This window comes from Oncorhynchus masou, chromosome 33 (genome assembly GCF_036934945.1).
Source record: "Oncorhynchus masou masou isolate Uvic2021 chromosome 33, UVic_Omas_1.1, whole genome shotgun sequence".
Classification (NCBI taxonomy): Eukaryota; Metazoa; Chordata; class Actinopteri; order Salmoniformes; family Salmonidae; genus Oncorhynchus; species Oncorhynchus masou.
In genome coordinates this window covers 24,515,415-24,537,904 of record NC_088244.1, presented here as the reverse complement: position 1 = coordinate 24,537,904, position 22,490 = coordinate 24,515,415, and the positions used below count along the sequence as shown (strand labels likewise).

The 22,490-nt window shown below is 43.6% G+C and overlaps 1 protein-coding gene across 1 annotated transcript; it reads left to right on the top strand.

The window, feature by feature from the left end:
* The first annotated feature begins 181 nt into the window (after positions 1–181).
* On the top strand, positions 182–22,468 carry LOC135527442 (WD repeat-containing protein on Y chromosome-like). Its single transcript, XM_064955968.1, has 26 exons — positions 182–243; positions 347–389; positions 511–658; positions 4,931–5,049; positions 6,264–6,367; positions 7,269–7,455; positions 9,730–9,847; positions 10,049–10,133; positions 10,767–10,878; positions 11,019–11,099; positions 11,819–11,949; positions 12,252–12,319; positions 12,520–12,668; positions 12,850–12,987; positions 13,156–13,263; positions 13,399–13,626; positions 13,732–13,802; positions 13,980–14,184; positions 15,249–15,467; positions 15,666–15,797; positions 15,963–16,178; positions 17,287–17,436; positions 18,333–18,501; positions 18,979–19,111; positions 19,364–19,535; positions 22,262–22,468. Exons 1-26 carry the CDS (start codon positions 182–184, stop codon positions 22,418–22,420), a joined length of 3,507 nt encoding a protein of 1,168 aa, XP_064812040.1. The 3' UTR covers positions 22,421–22,468.
* Positions 22,469–22,490: the final 22 nt, after the last annotated feature.

Sequence of the window (22,490 nt, the reverse complement as noted above, 5' to 3'; positions counted from 1 at the left end):
AAACAAGCAGTTCTAGTTCAGAATTTGAAATTCACATTTCCAGGTCAACTTGCCAGATTAGAATTCCATTGCTGTGACATCATAAAGAGTGCATTATTCTGGAATGTCAATTATTTAGTGAAACTCAATTGTTGAAAAGCCTGAGACAACAACAAACCAACCATATGGCCTAATGTTAGTCATGGGAAGTACTTCGCCCCAGGGCAGCAATACCAACATGATGAAGGTATCTTCAGAGGCCTGGTATGTGCATTGAGTGATAAGATTGCTGTCTAGCCATTTACACTGAGGATCATCATTTCTAAATGTTTATCACAATTGTCTGCATAAATAACTTTTCTTCCAGGTCCCCTACTGATGGAGACAAGCACAAACAAAATGGACCACAGGTATAGTGTAAAGACCACTTGTGCATTACAGAACCTTCTACTGTATTCTTATTGGTCTGATTGTCTGGTTGTGAGAGATGTAAAAGTAGTTATTCCTTCTATCCCGTCCCTTGTTGTGTAGCCGACTGCTGGCAGCGGGTGCACAAAGAGTGACTCCCCAGAGGAGGGCGAGAAGAGGAACCAGGGACGTGTGGAGGACCAGATCAACGAGGAGCACCTTCAACGGATTGAGGCCATGTTCCATGAAGCAGACACCGACGGAGGGGGAGGTACATAGATTTCGTACCTCTCATCCACACCCCATCTCCTGTTGATCCAGTTCTTGATAGTGAAATCCACTAGTTTGACGTCTGTCTATATGCGTTAGAAATTAACCTGGAGACGGGTACCTTTCTGATGTCTCACTCCTCATGAAAGCTTCTTGACTATAGCAGTGCCATCGCTGTGCTCATTTTCTACACCGTCTGAAGATACGTTGTGGAATGATCAGAAATACAGTGGGGCAAAAAAGTATTAGGTCAGCCACCAATTGTGCAAGTTCTCCCACTTAAAGAGATGAGAGAGGCCTGTAATTTTTATCATAGGTACACTTCAACTATGACAGACAAAATGAGAGAGAAAAAATCCAGAAAATCACTTTGTAGGATTTTTAATGAATTTATTTGCAAATTATGGTGGAAAATAAGTATTTGGTCACCTACAAACAAGCAAGATATCTGGCTCTCACAGACCTGTAACTTCTTCTTTAAGAGGCTCCTCTGTCCTCCATTCGTTACCTGTATTAATGGCACCTGTTTGAACTTGTTATCAGTATAAAAGACACCTGTCCACAACCTCAAACAGTCACACTCCAAACTCCACTATGGCCAAGACCAAAGAGCTGTCAAAGGACACCAGAAACAAAATTGTAGACCTGCACCAGGCTGGGAAGACTGAATCTGCAATAGGTAAGCAGCTTGGTTTGAAGAAATCAACTGTGGGAGAAATTATTAGAAAATTGAAGACATACAAGACCACTGATAATCTCCCTCGATCTGGGGCTCCACACAAGATCTCACCCCGTGGGGTCACAATGATTACAAGAACGGTGAGCAAAAATCCCAGAACCACACGGGGTACCTAGTGAATGACCTGCAGAGAGCTGGGACCAAAGTAACAAAGCCTACCATCAGTAACACACAACGCCGCCAGGGACTCAAATCCTGCAGTGCCAGACGTGTCCCCCTGCAGTTTGCTAGAGAGCCTTTGGATGATCCAGAAGAAGATTGGGAGAATGTCATATGGTTAGATGAAACCAAAATAATAACTTTTTGGTAAAAATTGAACTCGTCATGTTTGGAGGACAAAGAATGCTAAGTTTCATCCAAAGAACACCATACCTACTGTGAAGCATGGGGGTGGAAACATCATGCTTTGGGGCTGTTTTTCTGCAAAGGGACCAGGACGACTGATCCGTGTAAAGGAAAGAATGAATGGGGCCATGTATCGTGAGATTTTGTGTGAAAACCTCCTTCCATCAGCAAGGGCATTGAAGATGAAATGTGGCTGGGTCTTTCAGCATGACAATGATCCCAAACACACCGCCCGGGCAACGAAGGAGTGGCTTCGTAAGAAGCATTTCAAGGTCCTGGAGTGGCCTAGCCAGTCTCCAGATCTCAACCCCATAGAAAATCTTTGGAGGGAGTTGAAAGTCCGTGTTGCCCAGCAACAGCCCCAAAACATCACTGCTCTCGAGGAGATCTGCGTGGAGGAATGGGCCAAAATACCAGCAACAGTGTGTGAAGACTTACAGAAAACGTTTGACCTCTGTCATTGTCAACAAAGGGTATATAACTTCTTGACGCTACCCATCTCCAATCGAAAATCAAATCTAGAGTCGGCTTTCTATTCCGCAACAAAGCCTCCTTCACTCACGCCGCCAAACTTACCCTAGTAAAACTGACTATCCTACCGATCTTTGACTTTGGCGATGACATCTACAGAATAGCTTCCAACACTCTACTCAGCAAACTGGATGCAGTTTATCACAGTGCCATCCGTTTTGTCACTAAAGCACCTTATACCACCCACCACTGCGACCTGTATGCTCTAGTCGGCTGGCCCTCGCTACATATTCGTCGCCAGACCCACTGGCTCCAGATCATCTACAAGTCCATGCTAGGTAAAGCTCCGCCTTATCTCAGTTCACTGGTCACGATGGCAACACCCACCCGTATCACGCGCTCCAGCAGGTGTATCTCACTGATCATCCCTAAAGCCAACATCTCATTTGGCCGCCTTTTGTTCCAGTTCTCTGCTGCCTGTGACTGGAACGAATTGCAAAAATCGCTGAAGTTGGAGACTTATCTCCCTCACCAACTTCAAACATCTGCATCGCTGCAGCTGTACATAGCCTATCGATAAATAGCCCACCCATTTTTACCTACCTCATCCCCATACTGTTTTTATTTATTTTATTTTCTGCTCTTTTGCACACCAATATCTCTACCTGTTCATGACCATCTGATCATTTATCACTCCAGTGTTAATCTGCAAAATTGTAATTATTCGCCAACCTCCTCATGCCTTTTGCACACAATGTATATAGACTCTCTTTTTTTCTACTGTGTTATTGACTTGTTTATTGTTTACTCCATGTGTAACTCTGTGTTGTCTGTTCACACCGCTATGCTTTATCTTGGCCAGGTCGCAGTTGCAAATGAGAACTTGTTCTCAACTACCCTACCTGGTTAAATAAAGGTGAAATAAATAAAATAAAAAAATCCTGGTACCGGGATAATTGTCATCAGCAACCGCTGAATAGCATAGCGCCACAGTCAAATAATATTACAAAAACATATTCATATTCATGAAATCACAAGTGCAATATTGTAAAACACAGTTTAGACTTTTGTTAATCTACCTGTCGTCTCAGATTTTGAAATTATGCTTTACAGCGAAAGCAATCCAAGCGTTTGTGTAAGTTTATCGATAGCATAGCATAATGTACACTAAGCATTATGTAGCTAGGTCACGAACATCAGAAAAGCAATCAAACAAATAGTTTACCTTTGATCTTCGGATGTTTTCACTCACGAGACTCCCAGTTACATAACAAATGTTCCTTTTGTTCCATAAAGATTATTTTCATACCCAAAATACAGCGTTATGTTCAGAAATCCACAGGAAAGAGCAGTCACGACAACGCAGATGTATATTCCAAATAATATCCCTAATGTCCACAGAAACATGTCAAACATTTTTAATAATCAATCCTCAAGTTTTTTTTAAAAATATATATTCGATAATATTTCAACCGAGTGTGTAGCTTTTTCTTTTCTTTTTTTGTTGAATTTTTACCCCTTTTTCTCCCCAATTTCGTGGTATCCACTATCTTGTCTCATCGCTACAACTCCCGTACGGGCTCGGGAGAGACGAAGGTTGAAAGTCATGCGTCCTCCGATATACAACCCAACCAAGCCGCACTGCTTCTTAACACAGCGTGCATCCAACCCGGAAGCCAGCCGCACCAATGCGCCGGAGGAAACACCATGCACCCGGCCACCTTGGTTAGCGCACACTGCGCCCAGCCCGCCACAGGAGTCGCTGGTGCGCGATGAGACAAGGACACCCCTACCGCCCAAGCCCTCCCTAACCCGGGCGACGCTAGGCCAATTGTGCGTCGCCCCACGGACCTCCCGGTCGCGGCCGGTTACGACAGAGCCTGGGCGCAAACCCAGGGACTCTGATGGCACAGCTGCAGTACAGCGCCCTTAACCACTGCGCCACCCGGGAGGCCAGCTTTTTCAATAACGGCGGGAGAAACAATGGCAGCTTTACTTAGTTGCGCAAAACTCACTCTGAGAGCCCCCCACCTATCCACTTAGCAATGTGATCCTTCACGCTCATTTTTCAAAATAAAAGCCTGAAACTATGTCTAAAGACTGTTGACACCTTAGGGAAGCCATAGAAAAAAAGAATCTGGTTGATATCCCTTTAAATGGAGGATAGGCATGCATAGGAACACAGAGGTTTCAAAAAAAGAGGCACTTCCTGATTTCCTCAGGCTTTCACCTGCAATATCAGTTCTGTTATACTCACCGACAATATTTTTACAGTTTTGGAAACTTTAGAGTGTTTTCTATCATAATCTGACAATTATATGCATATTCGAGTTTCTGGAGCTGAGAAATAGGCAGTTTCAAATGGGTACGTTTTTTTTTAGCCAAAAACGAAAATACTGCCCCCTACACGCAAACGGATAACAAAGTACTAAGATAAACTTTTGTTATTGACCAAATACTTATTTTCCACCATAATTTGCAAATAAATTTCTTAAAAATCCTACAATGTGATTTTCTGGATTTTTTTTCTCATTTTGTCTGTCATAGTTGAAGTGTACCTATGATGAAAATTACAGGCCTCTCTTCTTTTTAAGTGGGAGATCTTGTACAATTGGTGGCTAACTAAATACTTTTTTTGCCCCACTGTACAACCATGGTTCAACACTATTATCCTAATGACCCTCTTTTCTCCTCTCTTTCTGTCTCCCTTACTGAAAGGATTGGATATGGAAGAGTTTCGTGAGGCAATCAAGAAGATCATGGGTGACATTGATGATGAAGATGTGGACATTATCTTCATGAAGGTGGACACCAACTGTGACGGCGGTGTGGACTGGGTGGGTGTCTGTCTGGCCAAGCTGGTAGTTTTCAGGACTGTAAACAAAGGCGTTTTATATTTCTCAGGGTATGGGTTAATGGGTACATGGTAGGGCGAAATTGGGACTAGGGGGATAAAAAGAGTCAAATTTCATCTTTCCTCAGGCTTTTTACATGCTCCGGTGGGTATGTCCCAAAGAGTGCCACTCGTCTCTCACAGTGAGCCCCCTCTGCCTCAAACCCCTAGCTGCCACCCCAAACCATTATTTACGATGATCCCTCGCCTGTTACTAGACAGAGGGCCAGACCAGGGATGTCTGTGTGCTGAGGCACAGAGGGTGACTGTGGTGGGAGTCTCTTATCTAAATGCCTGAAGAGTGAATAACCCCCCCCCCCCCCCTCCCCCTCCCCGCACACACACACACTGATCCAGGCCAGACTCCTACTAGAAAGACTGGAATGCAACATCCACTCCAGAGGGAGAAAGGACTTATTTGAATAACACATGATCTCATTGTTTTAGTTTCAAATGGAGTTGGATATGATTCTTCATTCCTCACTGATGTTTTTACTACATTTACTCCCTATATGAATACATCCACAGGCAGGCAGCTTCCTCATGAAACCCATGGATCTATGCTCACAAGCAGTGAGCAATATTTTTAAAATTCCACCTTTCTCCACATACTTAATGGCTGCACCCAAAATGAAGGCACAGAAATGCACACCTGCTTAGAAGAGGTGCTGGCTAGCAGAGTAGAACACTTGAAGAAGAAAAGCAGAGCTGTACATTCAACGTAGAGTTTGATCTGGGGCTATTGTGTTTTTGCTATCATTATAAGTGTTTGTAGGCGTATGTAGCCAAATTGTATTTATGATCACATGTTATCCATTCATGACTTATGTCTATTGACATCTGTAAATCAACCAATGAAATCAAGCCACAGCTAGCTTTGATTATGGACACCGGTGTGTGTGTGTGTGTCCTTTCAAACTATATAAACTAGTGATCTGCAGTGTTTGTCATTATACTCTGATGAAGATACCTTGGCTGTCGGAACATTGGTTGTAAAATGATTTTGCTTCTGAGCTCCTAGAGTGCGACTTTCTTTTTCATGCATCCAAAATGACAGACTATTCCCTACTCTCTTGCGCACATGTGGGGAATAGGGTGCCATTTATTATTCGCCTTTGGACATACAGTAGCTCATGATGTGTGCCTGTCTGCCTGTAGGATGAGTATCTAAACTACATGCTGCTGGAGTACAGGGAGAAGGACTCCCTACAGAAGCAGAACCGTCCCCTCTACTTCCCTAAACCTCTAAAGATCGTCCCTGTGTAAGTGCTCTCTCACTTGGATCCTATTCATTACGGCACACCGTAGCAAAACGTTTTGCAATGGAAAACAAAAACAAGCGTTTCTTATTGGAAAAGTCCAAGCAGTCCCTCTGCGTTTCAGTCCATTAATTCGACCCTGGGTTAGGTGTGTACATTTACATTTAAGTGTGTAGTCATGGTACGGTGCCATGCCTGGGAGACCGGAGAAGGATGGGATGCTACTGCTGTATGTGAGACGAGTGATGGCTCTCTGATAGACATGGATAGTTCCCATTATCGTTGGCTAGGACAACTACTCCCCAGTTGTATGTGTGTGGAGAGGGTGAAAGAGATTATTTGCATATAACAGCGCCTTTTGTAGTTTCACATGTAAATTATTCAAAGGGTCCAAGGATTTTTGCCCTGAATCTCCCATACTTTCTAACCCCCACTCTTTACACCCACACCCTTTCCATTCTTCTGTTCTCTCAAGTGTATGCCTTCTTTCCTATTGTCTGTCTGTACGGGTTTGTGTGGCCATGCATGCATCCCCCTGTCTGTGTCAGTGACTCATGATGACTCATGTCCCTGGATGACACAGCACTGCTACCCTCCTTACTCATGGTGTGTCTATCTGAGATCACTGGCATCCAGTCCCCCTGGGGTCTATTTCTGACTGTAGGAGACATGGATATAGGCAGTCTATAAATATCACCAGAGAATGGCTAAGATAATGTCATTTAATGGAATCGTTGGAGAACAGGTCTTCAGAAATATTGCAGCTTGCCACTTTTCTTTTCATATATTTGACGAACAAAATACTCTGAATCCTAAATGTCCAATAATCCACACAGGTTTTGTTCTTTGACTGATGTCTTGGTGGTTTGTGAGGTCTGTGTGGTTTCTGTCTGGTTCTCTACAGTGCCCACTGTGAGCCCATCGTTCGGCTGCAGTTCTACCCCTTCCAGACCCCCCAGGCAGAGAAGAACGGGGGGCAGGGCAAGGCCGTGCCCAAAACCCGCGCCCAGCTGGGACGCTACCTGTCTGTCAGCCGAGATGGCATCCTCAACTACTGGAGCGAGAGGTTCAAACTGACACGCACTGTCAACGTGAGTGTGTCTGTGTGTGCACGCCACTGTGTGTGTACAAGTGCATCTTTGTGTGTGTGCACACTTAAAACACCAGAGTACTTCCCTTCAGAGGTTAGACTGAGGAGAGAGGAATTCAGTGCATTGCATGGTAGGATGAAAAAACATGAATTGAGTCGATGCTGCTCTTCCATAGAGAAGGATGGATGTCCTGTCACCACCTAGTCTATTTTAAAGTTGGCCACAATGACTCATCCATGGATATAAAGTAGACACCTGCCATGGCAATAAATCAGACCGGCAAAGTTCAGCTCCATTGGGACAGGTGGTGCCACACATCTCCCGTCTGATTGGGCGGGCCACTGAGGACACCGTAGGCGGATTGCCTCGTCTCTCCATGGATCTATTAAAATCACTGCTTCTGTAAAGGCTGACCAAGATTACCAACATCTCAATATATCTAAACCCTCTGAATTTTGCATGGTATGCTATCTCTGTAATGTGATCCAGAAGACCTATGCACCAAGCAGGTGTCTTACTTAAACCTTATTACAAGTGGATTAGTGGTCTATACACAGTATACACGGAGTATACAAAATATTAAGAACAGCTGCTCTTTCCATGACATACTGACCAGGTGAATGCTATGATCCCTTATTGATGTCACCTGTTAAATCCACTTCAGTCAGTGTAAAGGAAAGGGAGAAGACGGGTTAAAGAAGGATTTTTAAGCTATGAGACAATTGAGACATGGATTGTGTATGTATGTGTGCCATTCAGAGGGTGAGTGGGCAAGACTTCTATTTAAGTGCCTTTGAACGGGGTATGGTAGTAGGTGCCGTGTGCACTGGTTTGTGTCAAGAATTGCAACGCTGCAAGAATTGGCCCAACACCCAAAAGACATCTAGCCACACAACTGTGGGAGTCAACATGGGCCGTCATCCCTTTTTAGTTGAAACATCAACATTATATGAGAGCATCCTGGCGGGCTGTATCACCGCCTGGTACGGCAACTGCTCCGCCCTCAACCGTAAGGCTCTCCAGAGGGTAGTGAGGTCTGCACAACGCATCACCAGGGGCAAACTACCTGCCCTCCAGGACACCTACACCACCCGATGTTACAGGAAGGCCATAAAGATCATCAAGGACATCAACCACCCGAGCCACTGCCTGTTCACCCCGCTGTCATCCAGAAGGCGAGGTCAGTACAGGTGCATCAAAGCTGGGACCGAGAGACTGAAAAACAGCTTCTATCTCAAGGCCATCAGACTGTTAAACAGCCACCACTAACATTGAGTGGCTGCTGCCAACACACTGACACTGACTCAACTCCAGCCACTTTAATAATGGGAAATGATGTAAATATATCACTAGCCACTTTAAACAATGCTACCTTATATAATGTTACTTACCCTACATTATTCATCTCATATGCATACGTATATACTGTACTCTATATCATCGACTGCATCCTTATGTAATACATGTATCACTAGCCACTTTAACTATGCCACTTTGTTTACATACTCATCTCATATGTATATACTGTACTCGATACCATCTACTGTATCTTGCCTATGCTGCTCTGTACCATCACTCATTCATATATCCTTATGTACATATTCTTTATCCCCTTACACTGTGTATAAGACAGTAGTTTAGGAATTGTTAGTTAGATTACTTGTTGGTTATTACTGCATTGTCGGAACTAGAAGCACAAGCATTTCGCTACACTCGCATTAACATCTGCTAACCATGTGTATGTGACAAATAAAATTTGATTTGATTTGATATATATATATGTTGAAGTCGGAAGTTTACATACACTTAGGTTGGAGTCATTAAAACTTGTTTTTCAACCACTCCACAAATTTCTTGTTAACAAACTATAGTTTTGGCAAGTCGGTGAGGACATCTACTTTGTGCATGACACAAGTCATTTTTCCAACAATTGTTTACAGACAGATTATTTCACTTATAATTCACTGTATCACAATTCCAGTGGGTCAGAGGTTTACATACACTAAGTTGACTGTGCCTTTAAACAGCTTGGAAAATCCCAGAAAATCATGTCATGGCTTTAGAGCCAAGATTGTAGAAAAATATATAATTCTAGACCTCCAAGTCTGGTTCATCCTTGGGAGCATTTTCCAAACACCTGAAGGTACCATGTTCATCTGTACAAAAAAAAACAAAGACATATCTAAGTGACCCCAACATTTTGGACGGGAGTGTATGTGTGGTTGTAGTTGTCTACTGACTTTTGACCGTCCTTCTCTATCTGTCCTCTATCAGTTGGACCAGCTGAAACGAGCCCCCCCCTCCACCTCCATCCAACAGATCTGGGTAACCGACATGATCTGCTTGAGCAACCTTAACCTCCTGGCCATCGCCTCCACCGGACGAGACGTTGGTGTGTATGCATGTGTGGAGCCTGCAGCAAGTGCATGCGAGGGTGTGTGTCTGTAAGAATTGTAATTAACCCTGAACAAAACCATGAACCACATCAGACCAGATTCGGTAGTAGCAATTTAACATCCCTTACTTTCACTTTGTATAGCTTTAGACATTATTTAATGTGTTTCTCTGTGTATTATGCCTGTCTGTGTGTTAGAGTTTTATGACATCAGCGCCAGCAAGTGTGACATTGTATTCTCTCTGACTGGACTGGAGGGCTACGTGGTTGTCATGGATTACTGGTATGGCATTGGCAAGTGCATTGGATTTCCGGACACCAGCTTGTCTAGCAACTTATATTACTGATAGGGCAATGGATATGTATTTAGATTACTGATAGGCAGCGGTGGAAAAGTACCTAATTGTCATACTTGAGTAAAAGTAAAGATACCTAAAATAAAAAATGACTCAAGTGAAAGTCACCCAGTAAAATACTACTTGAGTAAAAGTCCTGAAAGTATTTGGTTTTAAATATACTTAAGTATGTGGTTAGGGAGTCTGCCAGATAAAAGAGAGTAGGGATGACCATGGATGTTCTCTTGATGTGTATGATTAGGACCATTTTCCTGTCCTGCTAAGCATTTCTAAATGTAACGAGTACTGTTGGGTGTGAAGGAAAATGTATGGAGTAAAAAGTACAGATACCCCCAAAAACGACTTAAGTAGTACTTGTAAGTATTTTTACATAAGTACTTTACACCACTGCTGATAGGACATTGGCTAGGACTTTCAATTACTGGTATGACATTGGCTATAGGGCATCACACATTTAGATAAAACATCAGGCCAGTCAAAGGGAGGATCTGTTAACGGTGCATTTTGTTGTGTAGGGCTAATTTCCCACACTGTCTGTGTCTGTCTATATGTCTGTCCAGGTCAGATGGAACCAAAGCAGTGTTTTCGATAGGGGACATTGAGGGTTATGTGTCTGTCTTCATCTCCAGTGATGTGCTCCAGTATGGACTGTTCAACAGTGGGGCCTTTAAGTCTGGTACTAACCCTCTCTGTCCTGATGCAACACTCCATTCACTGTACATTATCAAACCCTTCACTGTACATAATTCAACCCTTTGTCTTCACCTTATGATGGTTCTCAGCTAGTTGGGTGGATGGTTACCCTCTCTCTCTCTGTCTCAGGGGGGAATTGCCGTATCCCTGTCCCAGCTCTGTTGAAGAACACCTCCAAATATTTCCTGTGTTTCAAAGTGGTACGTTGCTCTACAAAGGCAATTATTCTGGTCAGTCTAAGAGCAGGAATCTGTGCATGGTTTTGTTATAGCCCAGCAGTAACACTTGATTCAAATATTTAACTAATTAAGGTCTTCACTTCACTTACAATTATGCTGAATTGGGTTCTGTTACTGTAGGCTTTTGAATGAATGTCCACCCACCAATAGGACTTTATGACTGGAATGAAGAGTTGGGTGGACGGTAACCCTCTCTCCTGCTCCAGAGTTTTGCAGAGATGTAAAGGATTTGATGAAAATAACGTTAATGATAAGGTCTCTATTTTTATAATAGTCAACCCAGTTTTACGTCTGTTGGAGAGGAAGGAAAAATAAAGGGATGACAACAGCATTGTGAGAGATGGAGAAGGGGATGGGGTTATGGAGAGAGTGTCTCTACCTCTGTGATGGATCAGTCTGTCACAAAGGGACTGTCCCATTTACCCATCTGTGACCCTGGGGACATATCACTGACTAATACATACTAATCAGGTAGAAGATGATAGTCTGCTTGTCAGGGGGGAACCTGGGCTGGAAGATGGACTGATAGTAGACCATATACTTCCATTTGAACACATGTGCCTCCACTTCCCTCTCAGCAGCCTTTATTACACTACGTTGATCTCTTGTTTGATCAGGATCCCACCTTTCTCACACCATTACTGTATCTCTACTTTTCATGCCTCTGTGCCTCCCCCCAGGCCCTGCACAATAACTGGTGTCATCAGATCCGCTTTCTACCGGAGTTAAATGCTGTCGCCACCTGCTGTGCATCTGACCAAACTTCCATGGTTCTCACCACTGTGCCCCACTCTCAGAAGGCTAAAATACAGTATGTTCCCCCTGCCCGGCACACAGTGCATGCTCCTACATAGTGGTCCAGGAGCTCTCTCTTCTACCTTATTCCACTCACACGTATCTGTATCTCTGTCGACCGTACAGAGGAACAGGGCCCATATACACAAAGCGTTTTTGAGTGCTGATCTAGGATTAGCTGCCCTTTAAAAGTCCTACTTTTAAGACACTGAATAAGAGCCCTGATTGTTACAGTAGCATTTTGCTCATTTTCACAAAAGTACTAAATGTTTAGGAAAAGTGTTGTTTCCAAAAGTGACTGTGCTTTCTCCATCATAGCAACTCATTCTTTCAGCTGAGGAAGGGAATCCTCTGCTTTGACTACTCTCCCGAGTATAACATTCTGGGTAAGAGATTGATTAGGATGAATCCTCCTTCACTAAAGTCTAATAATAAGGCAATTAGTCATTTGGGTTATGTTTGTGCAAAAATATCAGCAGTCTTTTTTTCACCACCTGCATTTTTGTTTCTTACATTTTTTTTACTGTTACTGTGAATTTCAAAGTTAAAAGATGTGTTGTGTTTTGAATTTGAATCCCTGTCATAGTGACTGGAGGCTTTGACCGCATTGTGAGGATATGGAACCCGTACGTGAACAACTGTGCCACCTCTCAGATGAAGGGACACTCCACAGCCATCACACACATCATGGTCAACAGCAGCGACAACAAGATCATCAGCATCTCCAAGGACAAGGTCTGTCTGGGGACCATCCTGATCTACGGTCTCTGGTTACTCTGTGATCAGGATTACTTGAAATCATGTTATGAGAAATGTGATGAGCAAGAATTGCCATGAATGTAAGAGAAGCACTGCTTGATTTCACGCACATGATCACACTGTTTTCTTTCCTATTCTCTGTCTCTCTTGGTCTCAGAATGTGCGTGTGTGGGACCTGCAGGACTGTGCCTGTCTCCAGAACATCCACTCCAGGAATGTGACCATGAGTCGCTTCCCTATCTCAAGTGTCCACTACAACAGAGACACCAACACCCTAGTGCTGGCCACCTTTCTGGTATGCTCCCCACTTTGTTCATGCACATACTGTAGGACACATAAAAGAGGACTGGTTGAAGTAATCAAGACCCTAGGAAGATTATCGTCTCACACAAATATGTTACAGCTACTCTAGTATCAACAGCTATGCTTTTTTTTGCCTATTATAACAGCAATGTTTGTGCAGATAGGGGTTCTACATGGAGTGGTGGATGATGTGGATACTGTTCACAAGCTGCAGACATCACATGAACAGCCCCTGTGTACAGCTCTCTATAACACCAACTTCAAACAGGTGAGTTGTTGGGTATACTCTAAAACACCAGTTGGCTGGATGAATGAACACATAACTCATTCATTAAGATATGAATGAAAGAACAATATCCTGTCCCATTTGAACCCCAAGGTGCCTGCCTTCTCTCTGTTCCAGGTCGTGAGTGGCTGTCATAACGGCGTGGTGAGTGTGTGGGAAATCCTGACTGGGGAGAAGATCATGCAATTCCAGACATCTCCGGAGAAGGCGGTGGAGGTGACGGCCATGACGTTTGACGGGCCCAAGCGCCGCCTCATCACGGGGTCCAAGGATGGTAGCCTGCGCCTTTGGAACTTCAACAACGGAGCGCTGCTAGCTACACTCCCCATACTGAATGATAACGAGGTAGAAGTTACGCCTAACTACAGATCAGGGATCAGTAGCTAGCCTACCTTCGTTCAGCCTTATCCAATAGGAGGATAAGAACATCTGACCCTGCTCTTTTTCCAGGTGACTGGTGTCATTTACATCAACCAAAGGATATATGTGTCCGGCTGGAGCAAAAGGGTCATGTGGTACTTGTGAGTACACCTCACATCGACACCATGTGTCATTAAAGTCTGCAGGGTTAAATGTATACTGAGCAATGTGACGACATCATACTCTGCGGAACAACTTCATGCTGGATGATGTTGTATTTCTGAGTGTACCTTTTTAAGGCTCCTCTGATGGCGTGTGGTTGTTGCTATGGCTGCCAGGGATGTGAAGGAGGATATGGAGATGGAGTACCGTATCTGGAACCAGTACCATGCCGAGGATATCTACTCCATGCATGCCCACGGCAACAAGATGCTTGTGACCGCCTCCTACAGTGGTGACATCATCGTATGGAACATCGACTCGGGGCGGGCTTTCTGCCGCTTCAACGCCTACGAGAGTTCGCGACCACTGCTGCCCAATCGGGTGAGGGGATAGTGATCATACTTACTTTTTGACCAATCCCCTAGAACAGGGAGTTTCAAACGGGGGTCCATGGCCCACTAGGGTACGCGGAGGTACTGCAGGGGGTCAGCGTAATTTTTAAATATTTGTTTTATTATTTGGAGAAACAGTATAATTTTATGAATATTGCTAGCTACAACAGAATGCCATTTTTATGTCTGTCCAGTATGAAGGAAGTTCTATGTAGTTTCACAATCCAATGCTAACTGGCGTTAGCACAATTAATTAAAATCTACAGAAACAGTTAACATGCCAACAAAAATATTTTTTCAGCTGCCAAGATACCTTTCTAGCTAATAGGGCATGTTAGAGTTTACACTTCCTCTTCCAATTAAGTGTGTGGAGGTCAAAATAATGAAACTCTATTCATTTTAAAATGTTGATTACTTCTACTTGCCATTATCATTCACCTGATAATCAATCAAATGTATTTATAAAGCCCTTTTTACATCAGCTGATGTCTCAAAGTGCTGTACAGAAACCCAGCCCAAAACCCCAAAAGGCAAGCAATGCAGATGTAGAAGCATGGTGGCTAGAAAAAACTCCCTAGAAAGGCAGAAACCTAGAGAGGAACCAGGCTCTGAGGGATGGCCAGTCCTCTTCTGGCTGTGCCGGGTGGAGATTTATAACCGTACATGGACAAGATGTTCAAACATTCATAGATAATCAGCCGGGTATTATAATAATCATCATAATCATCATCACAGTGATTGTACAGGGTTTAACAGGTCAGCACCTCAGGACTAAATGTCAGTTATTTTTTTATAGCCAAGCATTCAGCAGGTGCGGTAGAGAGAGGGAGTCGAAAACAGCAGGTCAGGGACAAGGTAGCACGTCCGGTGAACAGGTTAGGGTTCCATAGCCCCAGGCTACAAGACGCAAGTTGTTTTTTCTTCTAACATATGATGGCGGTCCCTGTGTTGCCAGTTTGCTTGGGCAGGGGGTCCCTGGGCAAGTCAAGTTTGAAAACCCCTATGCTAGAAGGCTAAATTATCATGTTTTTGTTGCCCAATCCTGCCTTCCAGGTGATTGACAGGTCAGCTTTTGACAGATTTGAGGTATCAGAGTCTAAGGGCTCGTTTGATGAGAGCGAATGGACAGATTCATCAGAGGACAGAGGGGAGGCCACAGTCTCCCAGTCCAGCCAGGGGGTCTCAGTGGGGCCCGGTGCACCCCCTCCTCATCCCCCTTCTCCTCAGGAGGACAAGGACAGCTCTTGCAGCAGCACCCCTGAGATGATCCAGGTGAGACATTCTGACCCATAACTGCTGACCAGGGTTAAGGTCCATTCATGAAGTGAATTGAAAAAATAAATCACTGTGTGTTTTCAATGAGGATGTATTATTTGCCTGAATTGAAAATTGAATTGACCTCAATCCTGCTTCTAACCCTCCCATTGGCTCCTCTCTTAGTTGATATTTGACCTTGTTTGACCCCACCAGGAGGAGTCAGGCACTGAGAAAGAAAATGAGAGAACTCATCAGAAGAAGTCACCAAAGCAGCGGCACAAGAGCGGCAAACCTCAGCCGATCAGTGCAAAAGAGTTAGAGAAACCCAGACTGGCTGTGGAGAAGGTATGGGCTAATGGACCAGTCAGTGGGAGTCTGTGGACGCAGCATTGGACACCCTCAGACACTGAGCAATATTCCCACGACATCAGAGCAGATCAGGTCACAATGATGTAACAAGTACCAACAAATTGGTTGAAGACACACAAATCCCCTCCTTTACTCCCTCAGGCTCTTTTCTTGGGAACCAGGGAGCGGAGCCCTGACACAGCCATCCTGCTGACCAGTGCAGCTGATGGCTACGTGTACGCCTGGTCCATCCACCACCTGGGGGGGCTGCTGGGCAAGTTCCGGGCGGTCCACTCCGAGGGCACGGCCATCAGCACCATGTCTACTGATCTGCAAGACCAGATGCTGCTAACTGGGGACAGCACCGGCTACATCATGGTTGGTCGGAAGAATCATAGAGGATTAGTAGCACAGACGTTCCCATATCAGAATATTACGATATACAGTGGGGAGAACAAGTATTTGATAACCTGCAAAATCGGCAGTGTTTCCTACTTACAAAGCATGTAGAGGTCTGTAATTTTTATCATAGGTACACTTCAACTGTGAGAGACGAAATCTAAAACAAAAATCCAGAAAATCACATTGTATGATTTTTAAGTAATTCATTTGCATTTTATTGCATTACATAAGTATTTGATACATCAGAATAGCAGAACATAATATTTGGTACAGAAGCAGGGGGACCTTGCATGCGCTGCAGGATTTTAATCCATGACGGCGTAGTGTGTTACTAATGGTTTTCTTTGAGACTGTGGTCCCAGCTCTCTTCAGGTCATTGACCAGGTCCTGCCGTGTAGTTCTGGGCTGATCCCTCACCTTCCTAATGATCATTGATGCCCCACGAGGTAAGATCTTGCATGGAGCCCCAGACCGAGGGTGATTGACCATCATCTTGAACTTTCATTTTCTAATAATTGTGCCAACAGTTGTTGCCTTCTCACCAAGCTGCTTGCTATTGTCCTGTAGCCCATCCCAGCCTTGTGCAGGTCTACAATTTTATACCTGATCTCCTTGCAGAGCTCTCTGGTCTTGACCATTGTGGAGAGGTTAGAGTCTGTTTGATTGAGTGTGTGGACAGGTGTCTTTTATACAGGTAACGAGTTCAAACAGGTGCAGTTAATACAGGTAATGAGTGGAGAACAGGAGGGCTTCTTAAAGAAAAACTAACAGGTCTGTGAGAGCTGGAATTCTTACTGGTTGGTAGGTGATCAAATACTTATGTCATGCAATAAAATGCAAATGAATTACTTGAAAATCATACAATGTGATTTTCTGGATTTTTGTTTTAGATTCTGTCTCTCACAGTTGAAGTGTACCTATGATAAAAATTACAGACCTCTACATGCTTTGTAAGTCAGAACCTGCAAAATCGGCAGTGTATCAAATACTTGTTCTCCCCACTGTATGTGAATATGGTTATTTACTGCTAGCACATTCTTATCTGAAGCCACTTACAGTTAACACTTTATATCCCCCTCCACAGCTGTGGGACATAGAGAGGTATTGCTTCTGTATGCAAGGGGAGAGGGAGGGGATGGCCCCTCTGGAAAAGGCCGTTCATCTGCCCAGCCTCATCCCCAGGTACTGTAAGGTGACTGGGCCTCGCAGGATGAAGGTGGAGAAGAGAACCGAGGTGCAGCATAGAGAGAGAACATACTAGAGTAACACGTCATAAACCTTTCTAATTTCGAATAAACCATTCTAATTTGGTGGGTGTGAGTAGGAGGAGATGGTTACAAAATCAGTCATGTTCTGTATGGCACACTGTAGTGAAATGTTTTGCAACAGAAGACCGATATCAGTGTTACGCAAGTTTCTGTAGCACATCCTCCATTTTAAAATGTTTTCTCTGCTTCGGGCCTACCGCACACGACCCTGTTCAGACAAATGTTACATGTTGATTTCAGTGGCTTTCTGGGAAATAAATATTGAAAATACATAGCAACAAATCCATTGTTGTTTTCTCACTGACTAATTAATATACACTGAGTGTACAAAACATTAAGAACACCTTCCTAATATTGAGTTGCATCCTCTTTTGCCCTCTACAGGGTGTCAAAAGTGTTCCACAGGGATGCTGGCCCATGTTTACCTCCAATGCTTCCCATAGTTGTGTCAAATTGGCTGGATGTCCTTTTGATGGTGGACCATTCTTGATACACATGGGAAACTGTTGAGCATGAAAAACCCAGCAACGTTGCAGTTCTTGACACAAACCAGTGCACATGGCACCTACTACCATAAAGGCACTTAAATATTTTGTCTTGCCCATTCACTCTCTGAATGGCACACATACACAATCCAATATTTAATTTGTCTCAAGGTTTAAAAATCCTTCTTTAACCAGTCTCCTTTTCTTCATCTACACTGTCATGGAAAGAGCATTTGTTCATAATATTTTATACACTCAGTGTACATGGATATATTATTTTCACCACATTATCCATTTCATTCCAATCAAAGAGGCGTGTAGAGTTTATAACCCTGTCTCATTTATTCATTAATTCTTCACGGTTTCCACTTGGACAGGTGGTGGATGGCTGGAGCGTCTCCCTCACCCCTCCGCCCCTCCTCAGCTCCTGGCGGGGTCACCTGAAGGGCATTGTTAGTCTGGAGTACGTGGAACGTTTCCGCCTCATTGTCACCGCCAGCCTGGATTGTAATGTGCGACTGTGGACCATCGCTGGCAGCTACATAGGTGTGGTGCTGTCATATGGGCCTGTTGCGGTCTCATTTTTACATTATCCAGAGCGACTTCAGGAGTAATTAGGGTTAAGTGCCTTGCTCAAGGGCACATCAGAAGTTTTTTTACTTAGTCGCCTCTGGGATTCGACACGGCAACCTTTCGGTTACTGGCCTAACGCTCTTAACCAGTAGTGTACCTGCTGCCCTGTGTGCTCTTGTTTCAAAAGCACCTAGATGAAAATAATATCATTTCAAATCAAGTTTTATTTGACACATGCTTGCTCCGTAACAGTGAAATGCTTTTAGGACAGTGGGGGTCTTGCTAGCAGTCTTTTTTTTAACATTTTTTTTTATTGAATCACATCTGTACAGTCAAATATAATCACAATACAATGTTTGAGCTATCAGTCATAATAGAGGATAGATGCGCATGGCTGGTTGTAGGCTAGGGTAGAGGTAATGTCACGCTAACTAGAAGTGTTTTCTTCAGGCACGTTTGGCCAGGCCCAGTGGCGTGTGGGAGACCACCATGCCTTCCCCTGGGAACTGCCAGTGGACCTGAGGAGGGTTGGCTCCTGCCAGACCCTCAAAGTGCTCAACCAGGGAACACAACCCCACTGGAAGTGAGTCTCAAACCCCAAAGGGCAAAGTGCAACCTGGGAGATTTTGGTCTCACTGTGACTCCTCTGTTGTGAGTGCATTGCTGAGACATTGTTTTTTTACTTAAACATGTCCTATTATACAGTAAGCCTACATGCTTTTCCTATTTCTTGTATTGTGTGTTGTGGCTCTATGGTTTTACATTTATAATGCTGCACACATTGCCCACCTGTGACCATAACGATTTACTGAACTGAGCCCAAAAAACTAAACAGCTGTGCCAAACGTATCCTGGAGACACTGACCCAGCAGAAGCTCCGGCATACAGCCATGGCCAGCACTGCCTCTGACCTGCAGGAGCTGGTGCCAGCCGACCCACGCATCGCCCAGTACAGCAACGACCAGATCGAGGAGACCTGGCAGCACTGGCAAGAGAAGGGCAAACAGGTGATCGGCAGGAGGATGACAACGGGGTACTAGATAGTGGGGATACATAGGTGCTCCATATATATGGCCAACTATATCATATTGAATTGTTAGTTCCACAATCTTACTTTCAAATCTTTGTGGTTATATTGTTCAAATTAATCCATTTTAATTTGAATGTTATGTAGCACTGTAAAGTGTGGTTGGGTTTAGGTGTGAGAGAGCATTACTTACCAATCTATATGTTGTATTTCCCCTGCAGACGAGTGCCATCCTGGGGCTTGCCTACAAGCAGAAAGTGAGGCACCACCTGCCCTCCTGTCCCCCGGACCTCCAGGTGTCCTTTAGCAGCCGAGAGCAGGTGGGTGCTTCCCATTTTTACCATGACCATCTCCTTGTTCCTCCACATGAGACTATTAGGGTTGGGGTAAATTCCACAAATTCATTTCTTATTCAATTACCTCCCAGCTGTCACTTAATGTTCTGAGAACCATATGTTTCTTAGAGCATGGTGAGCGTGTGGTTGTCCTATGGTTATTTTGCATACAACCTTCCCACAGCATTCTGGGAATAGTGCAGGATACCCAGCTAGCACATTCTGAGAACCATATGTTTCTTAGGTGGGAATTTTGGTACTTCAAAACAAATACAATTTTATTTGTTACGTCGAATACAACAGGTGTAGACTTTACTGTGAAATGCTTACTTACGTGCCCTTTCCCAACAATTCAAAGTTAAAAAATAGTAACACAATAAAATAACAACGAGACTATATTCAAGGTGTACCGCTACCGAGTCAATATGCAAGGGGTAAGAGGTAGAGGTAATACAGTAAATGCAATGTTATCAACACATGGAAACCATGTATTTGATACCATTCCGCTCCAGCCATTACCACGAGCCTGTCATCCCCAATTAAGATGCCACCAACCTCTTGTGACAGTAGATAGGGGTAGGCAATCAGGTTTGATAATAAACAGAGTAACAGCAGCATATGTGAAAGAGTGTGTGCGTGCATGTGGCGTCAATATGTGTGTGTGTGTGTTGGAGTGTCAGTGTAGTATGTGGGTAGAGACCAGTGAGTCTGCATAGAGCCGGTGCAAGAGATTCAGTGCAAATAAAAAGGGGGTCAATGCAAATATTCCGGGAAGCATTTGATTAACTGTTGAGCAGCCTTATGGCTTGGGGGTAGAAGCTATTCAGGGGCCTTTTGGTCCCAGACTTGGTGCTCCAGTACCGCTTGCTTCAGCATAACGTTTCCTTGTGGTTCTATTTTAAAGTAATGTTCTCATTTTTCTGAGAACATTTAAGAAACAACATTTTTCTGTGGGAACTTCAGTACTTTAGCATTTTTTCTGCAGGTTTCCTCGTGGTTCTATTTAGAGTCGTGTTGTCAGAACATTAAGAACTTTCCAAAAAAATAACATTCTAAGAATGCGATTTAAAAACATGCATTCCATTCTCAGCATCAACAAAACACTCTATCCTCCATCTTAAGTGTGTTCAGGCGTGTTTGCCACGCCTCATCTTAAAGAGTGCTTATTTCCTTTGAAATGTGGTCTGTTTTGAGTAGATTAAAATGAACAGCTTTGTATGAATTTTAAAAACACCATCCTGGTGGCACAGTGGACTAATTCCAGGTATATAGAAGAGATCATAGGTTTGAATCTCACTGACACGTGCCACAATAAATAAATAAATGTGTTTGCATGATTAATGCATAAGCAAATTCATTTCTGTGTCCTATCTGTGCTTGGAATTCAAAACAGTTAAACCAAACAAAGTTAGCAGTGTTATTAAGTCTTACTGAAACATTCAGCGAAAGTTAAGTTGTTCAAAAATCTTCAAATAACTTAAATGTTCTGAGAACAGAAATTCTAAAACTTCTCAGGAAAACATTCTGGGAACCATAGTAAAATGTTCTGACTTCCCTGCAAACTACAAATTAATGTTCCCAGAACAGGCAAAACATCCATTCTCAGAACGTTTAAAAAAACGTTCAGTTTCACCGGTTAGGAAACGTATGGCTTTGCTCCCTGAAACAATGGTAATCCAAAAACGTGCGTTCCCACAACTTTCAAGAAACCAAATGTGCTAGCTGGGCTCTCCATGTAAATTCCTTAATTAATTTCCTTTCAATTCCAATGTTGGTTCAATTCAAATAATGAAATTCCCAATTCAATATCCCTGACAATTCCACAAATCCCAATATGAATTCAATTCCCTCGGGCTTTCAGGCTTATCATGTCACTGTTCAGACTGCCCAGCTGGAAATATATAAAAACATGTTGAAATGATTTAACACCTGCAGTGATTTACATTTTTTTTTTACTAAGGTCATTAATTAAAATTACTGGGAAATGTACAAATATTAAATTCCAAAGATTAAATGTTTTTCCAAATTCAAGCAGTCTAATTTAAATTCCATAACTTGAAGATTGTTCATTTGAATTGAATTCAATGTTAATTCTCCACTTCATTAGTGCATTCAAACAATTTAATTTCTAATTAAACTGGAATTGATCCCAACCCTGGAGGATTTACCTCATAATGTCACATTATATACAGCAAGACTCAATGCTTGTCATAGATGTCAAGCCTCATAGGAGACAAAAATACCAATTCTGTGTGTATTCAGCTCCTACTCTAACATTCTTCATTGTCCATTGCAGCTACGGGTGTACAAGTCAATGCCCTGCACATCCCTGCTGCCCATCATCCAGCCTCCGGTACCTGAGCTACTGAAGGAGCAGCAGCAGAAGACCCAGGATGGGGCTGACATGCTGGGCAAGCAGAAGAGGAACAACAAGCGTGGTGCTCATGTACGCTTCAGCTCGAACAAAGGGGCGCGCAGGAAGTCTATCGCTCCCAAACAGCAGACCAGGGGAGGCAGCAGCATCGCCTAGGGAACTGAGTAGCTGTGATTGTGACAGTGTCCATTGGTTTTACCTGTTATTTCTCCCTGTTTCTGAATTA

Bases quoted from the DNA above. Each gene is read 5' to 3' on its own strand.
- LOC135527442 (XM_064955968.1), top strand. From the start codon at position 182: ATGGGAAGTACTTCGCCCCAGGGCAGCAATACCAACATGATGAAGGTA. The intron at 12,669-12,849 runs GTCTGTCTGGGG...TCTTGGTCTCAG, and splicing joins TCAGCATCTCCAAGGACAAG to AATGTGCGTGTGTGGGACCT. The intron at 17,437-18,332 runs GTGCAGCATAGA...CCACTTGGACAG, and splicing joins AGGTGGAGAAGAGAACCGAG to GTGGTGGATGGCTGGAGCGT.